This window comes from Nesoenas mayeri, assembly GCF_963082525.1.
Source record: "Nesoenas mayeri genome assembly, chromosome: 2".
Lineage (NCBI taxonomy): Eukaryota > Metazoa > Chordata > Aves > Columbiformes > Columbidae > Nesoenas > Nesoenas mayeri.
Genome location: NC_137543.1, coordinates 121,225,380 through 121,238,282, shown reverse-complemented (window position 1 = coordinate 121,238,282; position 12,903 = coordinate 121,225,380). Strand labels below are relative to the sequence as shown.

Genomic DNA, 12,903 nt, shown 5'->3' with positions numbered 1-12,903 from the left:
ATAATTAGAAATACTAATATTCAGGTGACTTTTTGTGTGTCCCTACTGCTTTCATCTGCTTCATTCTTGAACAGTTGACCCGTGAGCTGTCCACTCTCATTTCTGGTCTGAAAGAGCAAATGAAAGGTGTATGTGATTGATGAATAACTGTTATTTAACAAATCTAAGTGGTTCTCCTGTTGTTTTAACAACAGCTTCTTTTGTGTGGTATGGACGTTTGCACACTGTAGCCTGCTTCTCTTTAGACTCTTCAAATTCATGGAGATTTAGTAGCCTCTAGAAGACATGTTTACCTCTAGAAAGCAATTATTCGTTTGTATAAATGGACATGTTATTAATAATAGCTTAATGTGCTCATATGTTGAGAGTTTCACTGACACATTTATTTATTTACTTACGTTGAAAATATTAAAATGTACAGGTCAGCCTTCGTCTTACTAGCAGCCCTTCATCAGAGACTAATTGAAAGAATTGTATTCAGATGGAAATTCCTAGGAATTTCCAACTGAGGAGGTACATAGACCATTTTTATGTCAGAAAAAGCCATTTTAATTCGGCTGCATCACCCCTTTATTCTTCTGTATGCAGGATCTGAAAGAAGAATAGAAATGTGACAAAATCTCAGTCATTACGAACCCTGGCTGACCAAGACTGATGCAGTATGCTCTTTTGTTATGATACAGTCACTATACCCTAGTTTTATATTGGGTGCTGCCAACAAAACGGTCTGTAATAACTCCTGCACTAACCCATGCACGAAAACTTGCCCCACTGATCTCATAACGTACATTCACAGGACAGGTATATAGGGGTTATTAGGAAAAAATAAAAATGCCCCTTTTGTACAGAAATGGTTAAGAACTGAAGAATTAAGAACTGAAACTAAAACAAATAATGAGTGTTTTGGACTTCGTTTTAAGCATAGGAGTCTTGCTCTCTTGCAAATATATCCAGCCTTTCTGGACTCCTTTGCCCTTCAGGACTGTCTCCCAAGGGATTCTGCCAACCAGCCTCCTAAACAGATCAAAGTCTGCCCTTTGCAAGTCCAAGGTAGCAGTACTGCTGACCCCCTTCCTTACTTTTCCAATAACAGAAAACTCAGTCATTTCATGACCTCTGTGCCCAAGGCATTCTCTGAGCATCACATTGCGCATGAGTCCTCTATTCACAAACAAGTGCAGCAGGGCACCTTCCCTAGTTGGCTCCCTCACCAGCCAGAAGTATTCCTGTAAGTTTCACTTGCCTGTAATGAAAGATGTAATCAAAATGGGAACTTAATTTTCACATCCTGATGGGTTTTCCTCCATTTTCTCTCTTTTCAGACGTAGATGAGATATCTGAAAGCAATTTGAGGCTTTCACCAAGTTCCTTTGTAATGCCAGCCTTAGACTCTAAAAAGTGGTTAAAACAAATGAGCCAGTTGTTTGGGGTTTTTTTATTTATCTATTTCTATAGACACTCCTGAAATGCTGTTTGCATTTACTACGGTTCTTAGAAATAGGAGATTTTGTATGCTAGTGAGAGTGTGGTGCACAGCTGTATGTGGTGATCTGACTGTTCTCGTATTTGTTTACTCTAAATAGTCTTTATCTGATTAGTCCTGATCACTCTGCTTTAGTAGCAGGCCTGAATTTCTGAAATAGAGAAAAAACCTGTTAGCTGTGGGGGGTTTAGCTCATCTGCACTGTTTCTTCTATACCTTTGTATTACTCCGATTTCCAAAGGTAGGGATTTGTGAAGGATGCTTAGAACTCCTGAAGAGAAAAGGAGATTAGTTTGTAAATATAGTTCTTGAAGTTATTATTCTCTCTACCTTCATTTAACTTGCTCAGAGAATTAGGTAACATCTCATTAGGAAGGCTGAAAGGGAAGCGATAGCTGGTGTTCCTAAAAACGTTTGCATTACTGAACAGCAGGGAAGGAAGGTTAAATCTTGTAAAGATTTCTATTCTCTGCCTGAACAATGAGTGCTGTGGCCCAGAGATGGGATTTTGTTGAATGACAGTGCTATTCTTGATAGGGCTATAGTAACTGTGTGGTAAAATAGCATTATTATTATTATTATACTATAGGCCAGGCTGATAATTATTAGCAAGAAATATTGTAATATATGCAAAAACTCCATATCTTTTATTCTTATTCTTTAATTGGGAAAAACTAAGATTAACAACAGCCATTGAATAATTACAGGATTGAGCCAGAAAATCAGAATGCTTCTGAGTAGCAAAAGATATTTGAAGTTTAAACTAAAGACGGTGGTGGCTGGGTATTGTATTTCATTTAACTGCCACTGGCGCTGATGAACTAGATGGTCCTTTTCTCTTCCTGAGTTCCTACATTTCCATGTCAGACTACAGGATAAGAGGACACAGCAAGACAATGTTCTTTTCTATTGGATAACAGGTTATTTTCAAATGAGAAGGTGGAACCAGAGAAAAAAAGCAGCAGCTTTATTCTATATTTCATTAAAGTAATAACTACTTCATTATGGTCAAAGAGAGATGCAATTTTTATGCTTTGCAGAGGAAGAGATTTGAAAGTGGTAGGGCAGGTTTCCTTCATGGGGAAAAAAAGAAAAATATGATAAAAATAAATCCAGACAACAGTGTCATTTCCTTCAGTTTTCCAGCAATGCAAATTTTTTCACATAATTCTGTTAGTGATACAATGTCTAGACTTCTCAGATGGTTTAAAAAAAAGTAAAACAAAACACCACCCTGGCATTCTGAGAATCCTAAAAAAGCAAAGTCATCATTATCACTGTGCTATATAGTTGATGCAGTGATAAGAAACCACAAATAGTCACTGAAGCCCAGCCTCTGCAATCCTTGCTCTTTTAAGACACATGGGTTAGCATTTACTCACATAAGATGTCCTGTTTAATCTCCCTTCAGCAGGCTGCTGTGGTGCAAATGCTTACCAGCGTATACTGATACAAGGCTTCTGCAATTTGCCTCTCACCTTGACTGAAAAGGCTCCATGCCTTCTCAGGAGCATGGAGGTTGATGAAATAAGGAAAGTGGCATTGGATTCTTGCAACAGATATACATTTATATAGAAATAAAGTGAAACACCGGAATGCAGCATTTGCATATTGATTTTATAAAAGGCCTCCTCTTTAACATTGATTCCTTGCTCATTGCCCCTTGTCCTTAGTAAACCTACTAATCTGAGTAAGTGTTGCTCAAGGTTGCAAATCTACTGCACAATTACGTCAATATCTTATTTTATAAACTCTTTCTGATTTTTTTTTTTATACCAGGAGACTTATTCAGTGTTGATCACCTTATTAACTGTTGTCACTCTGTAAAATCTCACAGTACTCACAGTGGCCAAGAGAGTAGCCACCTTCTGATTACATCTGTGTTATTTTATAGGCAACTGGGCCTATAAATAGAACTGTACATTAGGGTGATTTCTTATACTTTCTGTTAATGATTTTTAAAAAGTGTGTGGAAGTGTAAATGAAATTGTTTAGTCTTGCAAGAGGCACTCACTTTTTCAGACACTGTCTCAATTGTATTTCACTAAATAATAGCTGGTACAAGAGGTGTTTGCTATGTATCTCAGCAATTAGGCACTTGCCTGATGCTGCATTGACTTGACTCCAAGAAAAGTGAGCCAGAGGCCTACTAGGGCAAATGAATAAATGAACATTACCTGTGCCATAGTCTCAAAGTAGAAGCTCCTGCAAATTCCCTGCAGGTCACTCAGCTCCACCTTTGATGGGTGAAACATATTATCATACTGCAACATGCCCCTTCACTCTGCCCTATGCAGGCAGCTGCCCTCCTCCTGTGTTTCTCTTGCCAATGTCTGCCATGTTTATGGATTTAATGTTTGCTGCAGGCTTAACAGGAGTCTTGCTGGAGCCAGGCTGAGATACCCCATTGTTTGCAGATCTATAAGAACTGATGTTACTCTCTGAATTAAACATGATCCTTCTCACAGTGTCATTTTGTCCCCTCAACCCACCGCCTCGTTTGTTACCTCCTTTCATTTAACTTTTTATAGTCATGGAAGGTGATATCTGAAAGAGAGCAGAAGTGTAAGTCTTACTCTCTCATACTCTCACTGTATATTTTTTAACATACTTAAGCACTTTCAAAAAGGTAAAACCAAAAATACTATTGGGCAAGGTGTGAGTAGAATTGTTAATGCAGTATATGGTGCCCTGATAAGTGCAGTCTGAATTAAGCAGTCAGGCATTGTAACGCACGCATTATGTTATAATACTGCACATCCTCACTGCTGAGAACATGCATTCTGTATACTGTATGAAGAAAATAATAGTTTACAAACAAATAGTTTACAAACAAATGAAGAGCATGGTGCCCGCAGCAATGTCTCTCTTTTCTTTCTGTGGTAGGTATCATCAACTTTTAAAGGATCAGAGTGCCAAAAAAGCTCCCTTATACTCTCCAGATCCATCATCTGTGCCTGAAGAGTCACTATTCATTTTACTGTCAAAAATATGCAGCTTCTACTTTTAGACCCACAAAGCCTGTACAATTGTAGAAGAATGAACAGTGTTTTCTTCTGCCTTGCACATACTTTGTTGAATGATTGTTCACATTACAGCTCAAGAATCTTTAATCTTGATGGAAATGTGTGACAAAAAAAAAGGATGGATTTGGATTTTTCAGATTCATTTCAGTATTTAAAATACTAATATTTAGTGGAAGTAGCTGGATACTGCTAAGCTGAGAGTGAGTCATGCTGCCCCTCTCACATGTACATGTGGATGAAGAACTTTAGTGAGTATGGTTCATGGAGAAAATAAGTCTCAGTGATGGTCTTCTGACATAGATGTCTTTGCTTGCATCTGCCTCCTTCCAAGTTACTTTGGTTTCTTGAGGTAGATGGGAAGCCATATGCAGCCTGTGTGCAAATACAGGACCTGTGGTCCCCACAGAACTGCTTCACTACAGAGTCCCTTAGCTAAGGGATGCCCTTAGAGCAGAATTTTCATCCTGGGTGGTCCTGAACAGGGGAGATATAAAATGTTTAACTTTTCTTCTGAACCTCACGATTCTTTCTGAAGCTCTTTTCCACCTCCTAGCATGGGCAGCCCATCCAGAGCCCACTGGTTTATGAAATAGCTGAGTGAAGTGGCAGGGGGACCCAGGGAGAGACACAGACTCCAGTGGGCTCAATGTGTGCTGGATGTGGAAGCTACTGAAAAGCAATGTTCAGGGAGCTTTCTGCTACCAACCAACTGTGACTATTCATGACAAGAAATTCAACTTTTGTATTATCCAAAACCATTGATGTAATATTGACACTGACATTGTGCCTTAGCACTGTGTAATCTTTATTGTATTTATCCTGTGAGATCAGAGAGGTAGGATTATGTAGTTCATAAAGAAAGGCAATACATGTAAGCTCAATTTAGCTAATGCCAGTTGTAACAGAAATTAATCTGTCTTCATTTTTCATTATACTATCAGTAAACAAAAAAACTAAAGCAGCTTCTCAGCACTAGGTTTCCCATGGTGAAAACAGAGCCAGCAGAGCAGGTGCTCCCAAATTCATGTGGTCTCAGCTGGGACTCCCTGTACATGTGAGGGGACTTTAGATACTTAAGACAAATTGTTTACCTCTGAGAATTGAACCGAGCAGTCCTTTATAGTTTTGTACGTTTTTTTTTACAGAAGCCTCAATGGATCCTCAAGTGAGAGTCTGAAAACTGAGAATCAGTTCCAAGCCCCAATAACATGTTTAATTGTTGACTCGGTTACTCTTTTCTGAATTGATAAGGGTGTCTTTGCATTCCTAAATACATGAAATATGTTTTGAAATTCCACTGGAGGGCACAATATGTGTACCTGTAATACAGACCAGTCTGCTGCTGTGTGATGAAGGGCCAGTTGTCAAGCAGCAGTACTCTGTGGGACTGAGCCTTGGCTAACTTTTACTAGGACCAAATTATTTGCCATGGAAACTGTGATTTCATTTATGCCATTGGTGGAACTAATTTGGCCCACATCATTTGTTTTAACTGTGGAGCTCTAGGTGATTTAACCAAAAGGTTGATCCACCATTACAGTGGACAATTAGACAAGCAGAAGATGTTATATACAGTGGAAAGGTCACATTCCTACAATTCTTTAGGAGTCTGGCTAATAACTGGACAGCTTTGGTCTCTAGCACTGTAAATCACCTGCTGTTTGGCTGAATTCAGGTAAAATTCATGAAAAAAAATTAAACTGGAAGAATACGGGTAGATGTGAGTGTCTGGAAAGACCAAGGCAAGCAAAGGTTGGCCAGGGCCACCAGCTGCACTCAAGTCAACAGAACAGTTTTCCCTAGAGATTATGCAGTAGCAAAGTAGTCTGGCAAGTAAGATTAGGATCTGCCTTAATAGGAAAACACTAACAATTGAGGTAAGAAACTGCACGACTACCGAGAGCAGTGCTTGCAGAGCCAGCAAAGGCACCATTTAATTCCTGGACAGTTTCAATTGTTGTGCTACAGAACTCAATGCCAAAAGATTTTGCAAAAAGTGGAGTGGTCTGAATTAAAAGACAGTTGAATAATCTTGTATCTTTGTATGAAAATGCATATGTGTTTGTATGTAAAATAAGGGAAGAACTCTGACGAAGACCAAGTTAAGTGAGTCCACTTCATTCTTTAAAATAAAAGTTTTAATTAAAATCTGTATATTTTTGTCTGAGTGAAGCTAACCTGCATAGGTATTTAAAACCCTTGTAGGTCTTTGCAGAGCTGTAAGAATGAGTGCTTCAGGTTAATGATAAATATTGACGCATTTAGAACAATGCTACAGAGCAGATGTCATCCCAACATGTGACGGCAATGTTACAAAGCAGAATGAATGAAGCGGAGGCAGCTCTGGAATACCCTGCTGTAACATTCTCATTAGCTCCTAATCCGTAAGGCAGGAGAATAGCCTGACTGTACAGATTACAATAGGGATAGCTGGCCTAATGCCTTTGGTGGGGTAGTATTCATTAAAAAATCCTATTGAAATCAATTCGCTTTCTGAAGAACAAGGAGAAGGAGCTGCCAAAAATCATGGCCTGATATGGACACACAGACACAGACGATACTCCCCTCTCTGCTCAAGTTAAGGAAACCACTGAATTTTGCAACAATATTGTAATAGCTTTCAATACAGTATGCTACTCAAAGTGCAAGTATACATTCTGTGTCACCTATCTTCCTCACTGATTTTTTTTTCTATAGAAAACAATTTCATCAAAGTAATTTTTTTCTTTTACTTGAATTAAGACTTCAGAATTTGGCTGTGGGACTCTTAACTATGCTGTTCCCTAAGGCCTTTCTCCAGCATTGCACCCCACTATGTAATTTCATAATGCATGTTTGTGACAGGCGTATCAAACCATCCAGTTAGTTTAGAATTGAGGTGAGAGAGTGCTTTAAATGTAAATTTTGCTATAAACAGCAGAATAAAATCTTGCAAGCAGTTCCTAGCTCTGCCAGGAAGCAAAGCTATATTTAACTCGTTTTAAAATTCATCAAATACGTTCTGGGCTGATTCAGATCTTTGGTGTGTCTTTGAAGATAACACGTAGTGGAAGTGTCATACAGTCAGTTGTGGGATTGGGCACATTCTGAGATTCTTGTCAGTAGAGACATGTAGTTAGGACTGGATTGTAGAAAGAAAAGTACATATAGATCTGACGACTTAATATCGATACTTCATTTGACCAATATCTGTTGCATTCAGTTCAAGAACTTTCTAAGAACTGCTGTATATCAAGAGATCAGTGCCATACCAATGGCAAAATTTGCACGCACTCATGAATTTTAAAACAATTGTCTTCTTGTGCTTAGGAGAGACAGTATTTTAGAGAAGCTAATACAAAGTTTTGCTATAATAAAAATTTGCAGAAGTTTCAAAATGCATAGGAAAGATTCCCGGATATTAAGAATAAGCCACAAGAATTTAGCTACGGATTTTGTGCACAAAAGGGGAAACTTTGAGATGTATCTTCCTCTTCCTTTCTTTTGCCTGTTTCAGCTTGCATTTCTCTGCAGCTTTGTATCCCTGTAAACTCAACTGCTATTACTGATAGGGTTAAATATAGACTGGAATAAACCTGTCAAGTTTCGTGCCGCAGTTTTTGTAGGCATCATTAGATACGATCAATAAGATTCCAAAATATTGTTTAGACTGGTTTTGTATCTGTAACCACTATATATGCTGCTGTCATGTCTCTACTGTTTTTTTATAAGTACAAAGAGGAGTCTCTCAATTTTAGAAGCCATGTCAACAATCTGAATCTATCTGCAAGATGTTTGCTATTGCCCATATTCAAATATGACCTGACTTTGAAGTTCAAGATTATGACTTTTAATGGCTAGGTAATTCCTACCATTGCCTAAAACCCTTAATTAAAAGAAATTATACACTAACCAACAAATTCTGAACAGGAAATTGAAAGTGCCTAGATTCTAAAATGGTGTTGTACGTTTCGATTGTGGTTGTCTAATGTTCCTTTGCCTTTGTTTTGTTCTAGTACATGACTGCTGCTGCACCTATGCAAGGGACCTACATTCCCCAGTACACTCCTGTGCCTCCAACAGCTGTCCCTATTGAAGTAAGTTTATCTCCATCCATGGAAGTAGACTGAAGGGGTAGCAGAACTCTTATCATTTAAGCCTCATTGCACCTGTCGTTTGAAAGGACCCTCAAGTTACTTTATGGAATGGTGGCTGGAAGCTTCCAGCTTTTAAAATTAGGACTGCACTTTTTTTTATCTTTTTCTTTTCTCTCTTTCTTTCTTTCTTTCATTCATTCATTCTTTCTTTTTCCTTCTGTCTTTCTCCCTGCTCCCTTTTAAAAATATTATTATTAATTTTATTTGCAAGGGCTCTTGTTTTGCATTTGTTTTGTTGTACAGCAGGACATGGAATAAAACATTGGTGATTATGGCTATTTTTTCGCCATGTATTTGGGAGGGAGATGGGAAGAGACAGGAAATCAAACCCAGCAGGCAGATCACGAACCCAAAAGTGATTCCAAGAAGACTGCAAGAGGTTTTGATGCGGTCCTTAGCAAGTATAGGTAATTGCTGAAACATTTAGCCACCAGAAAAAGTGATTGAGCAATGGAAACCTTCCTCTTGTATATACAGACGTGGAGGATGCTGCACTGACTGAGTGCTTTTCATCCTTGAGGAAGGATTCGCTCCCTCCCTCCTTGGGGCTGAGTCATGCTGATGGCAGTCTAATGAGTAAGTATTTACTCAACCCTGTAGACCACAAGCTGCCAGGAGAGCATCAGCTTGTGCCTCCACTTCTGTGAAGCTTCATAAGGGCCGCTGAGCACAATGAGAAGAGAGAGCCTTGGCATCCTCTTCCCTGTGTACTTCTCTTTAGTTCTCTTTTATTAGTAAATTTTCCCCTACTCTGGGGTAATGTGAGTAGTGCCAGGGTCTCTGTATTTCTGTCTTCGGCTCTGTGGACTTTGGAGTTTGTGCTATTACTACTCTGTGCTTTGAGGATGCTGAGTTAGTGGTACTGTTGTCATGGCTCCACCAGCAGTCAAGTGGACTCATCCTGGTTTCTTCTGGTTCTTTGCAGTTACTGAGATTCCCAGATGAGGTCCCACAGGAAAGGCTGCTACTGTTCTGTCATGCTGATCTAGTCACGTTTTAGTCTTTTTTTCCTCAGAATAATTTTGCCCTGAACCTTGCTTGTTTACAAACAGGGTATGGGTGCCTCCCTTCAGCTGCCATTCTTAGGTATTAAACTGGGCACATACAAATCCAAATCAAAAGGAGATGGTAGGATGGATAGTGGCTCTTATGGCAGTACTGGCTGCATACTGTGCTTACCAGTACAAAGTTAATTCTTCCTGAGCCCTCCTCCCCACCACCCATTGGTATATTCAGGCCTGCTAAAGTAACATGATGTCGTAATTATCTATTGTAATAATCAAAATATTATCTGATTATATAGCCTGTCTTTGTCTGATCCAGGGACAATGATTATTGTTAATGTTTATCTGTATTCATGAAGCGTCATGAACCAGGACCCTACTATGCTAAATGTTCCGCAAATAGAGACCAAAAATATACAGTCTCTACCCCAGAGAGCTTGCAATCTCAAGATGAGATGGACAAAAGGAGAAGGAATTAGACAGAAAAAGATAATGCTGACAATCTGTTAAGCAGTAATTGCGAAGAATTTCTGAAAAATGAAACTGATCTTTTTAACAGATAATATAAAATAAACTACCTGTTGTTTACACGGGAGTCAAATATAAACAAAGCAAGTGCTTTGTGCTCCCTCTTCTGGCTCTGTTGTGTGCAATACAGTAATAAAGCATGATCACTGAAGAGACCTGCTGCCATTATTTATGTGACCAACACAGTGAACGTGATAGTAAAGGAAAGAAAATATAGCTTACTTTGAAAGCATACAAAAATACTTAAAAATAACATTATTCAGACTGTCTAAATAGGATAAGAAATAAGGCTTAATGATAAATTCATACACATCATCTTTTGTGTGTTTACTTAGCTATTTTTTTGCAAACTTATAAATAAAACAAAGCTTCATTGGAGCTTTGACTTAACAGATAAAAGTCTTTAGTGTGAAGTAAATTTATTTTTGAAGGGAACATGCATAAAAGCAGTGTGTAGAGGAGTGCAGTATTTTTCTAGGGCAGCTAAAATTCTGTTGGATGTGTAGTAAAGCAGAGAGTGGTGAGCCTAGATTCTGCGTTTATCACATTGCAAATCAAACAAAATAAACTTGAACTCACTGCGAAGTTGGGTAGGTAAGGGAAAGTCACAAGAGCTGTACGTACGCTGTAAAAAAGACTAGGTAAAATTCAGACTCCACTGAAGTAAGAAGTTTTGCCTCTGGCTTTGAATGGGCAGAGAACTGTCCTCAAAAGTGGAGGAATTTTCCACTTCAGGTTGTGAGAGTGAAGTACTACAAGGGCTGGTACGCTAAGAAAGCTTCTTGTTGCTGGATTAGCTCTCTAAAACTTATGGACTTTGTTGTGTTAGCATGTTGTTCTGCTATCTCAGACTCTCTCAGCCTCTGGAAAAATACAGGAGTGGTGAGCTGGTGCTGATCTCTTTTAATGTAATTCATGCAGGCAGTAAAATTAGTAAGCTTTTCGTGTTCTGATTTGATTCCTTAGGGTGTTGTTGCTGATACTTCTCCACAGACAGTAGCATCTTCATCACAGGAAGCCAGTGGTCAACAGCAACAGATGACAGTGGAAACATCCAGTGAACATGCGCCTGCATATTCTTACCAACAGTCTAAGTAAGTAAGGCATATGCTTTGTAACCAGGAGGCTTTGTTTCGTGATTATAGTGGGCCAAATTCTGCTCCCCATTTCAGCAATATGAATTTTAAATAGCTTTGTTAAATTCAGATGAATTCTGGATACGTAGCAGTGTAATTAGCAAAAGGCTTTGGCTAATGGCCTCACCTCGGCAAAATGTCCTTGAGTTCCTGCCTGCAATGATATACTCTCTGTCTGCTCCAATTCTGGACTCAGAAGGATCTCAACAACTGCATTAACAATCATCACACTGGGCTAAAGCAACATCTGGCATCAGAGGCTAAAAAGAGGGCTTAGAATTTGCAATGGTGAAAATATTGGCGCAGTACACATGTAAAGGTAGCTACACATGAAAGTGTAGCTATTGAAGTAGTACGAATTGCCTCAAGTTGGTATTTGTGATTGTGCAAAACTGGTGCCATGCAGACATTGAGTGGGCAGGAACTGGCAGTGGATGAAGAAGGGATAAGAAAGGGATGGGGTCTGCTGTGTCTTTCTCCAGTCCTCTGCTCCCTTTGTTTGCTTCCTATCGAGTATCTTAGAAAGCTCAAAATATAGACACTGACAGCTGGATCTAGAACTCCTAAAGAGTCCCTTCATCTTCAGAATAATCCTTAAACATTCCTTCTCTTTGCCACAATAGAAAAATAAAACTTTAGTTAGTGACAGGGTACTCACTGGGACCAGTCAATGTTAGGCAGATTCTAGGAAGTAGCCCCAAAACAGTCCTTAATTAATACTTGTGTAGTGAACACCATCACTGTGAGAAAACTACACCTTTTCTTCTTTCTTGGAGAAGGAAGTCGACAAATACACAGAGCTATGTTAGATATGTCAGTCAATGCATCCTGATATTGTACTTATAGAGGCATAAGAAATGAGCTGGTGTAGGAAAGATTAGAATTATACACATCTGTCAATTGCCTTACTTCATTTTTGACCTCTGGAAGTGGAAGATGCAATTATTCATCTAACATATCAGTGACAAATTATTTCAGATCACACAATATCCCTTTTTGACCACCATAATACATAAGACTTCACTATTTCCTATGTCATGCCTGTATTTGTCTATACGTACATATAACAGAACCAATTGATCACAAGCTTTTTGTTGATGCACCAGATTGGAGACACAGTCTATGCATGTGTATCCCTTCTAGCTGTCAGCCTCTCTAGTACCCGTAAATACATGATGGCAAAACCTACAGAATATAAAGGGGAGAGAAATCTATGAGACTGTACCATCTTGTTGGCTTGTTTCAGTGACTGTGCTCTGTAGGAGTTTGGATCCTACCATTCCCCAGTTCCAGTTCCCTTTTGCTTCAGTCTCAAGCAGAAGGACTGAGGTTTAGAAGCCCTCAGAAGATAGCTGCGAGCAGCCGATTCTGACATTTTTCCCACATAGGAGGAAACTACATTGCAATTCTTTATTGCATTGGGTGCTGTGTTTCTTGCCACCATGGTGAATTCCCGCCTTCTCTGAGAATGAGATCCTTCATCTTTCCTTGTCAGCTACTGCATGTTTTTTTGCAATGACAGATATACTTCTAATGGCACGGGCATTTATATTCAGAGGAATTTCTTTTTTAATCAGATAGGTAGACACA

At 39.0% G+C, this 12,903-nt stretch overlaps 1 protein-coding gene across 5 annotated transcripts in view; it reads left to right on the top strand.

Annotated features, from left to right (window-relative positions):
• Nucleotides 1-11,275, top strand: part of RBMS3 (RNA binding motif single stranded interacting protein 3) — a gene marked incomplete at both ends in the record, with an annotated part of 435,160 nt that extends 423,885 nt beyond the window's left edge. For all 5 annotated transcript variants that reach the window (XM_080338490.1, XM_080338489.1, XM_080338487.1 and 2 more), the window contains 2 exons: nucleotides 8,505-8,585; nucleotides 11,144-11,275. In XM_080338490.1, coding sequence (XP_080194616.1) covers nucleotides 8,505-8,585; nucleotides 11,144-11,275 — 213 coding nt within the window. The remainder of the gene's footprint in view (nucleotides 1-8,504; nucleotides 8,586-11,143) is intronic.
• Between the last annotated feature and the right edge of the window lie 1,628 nt (nucleotides 11,276-12,903).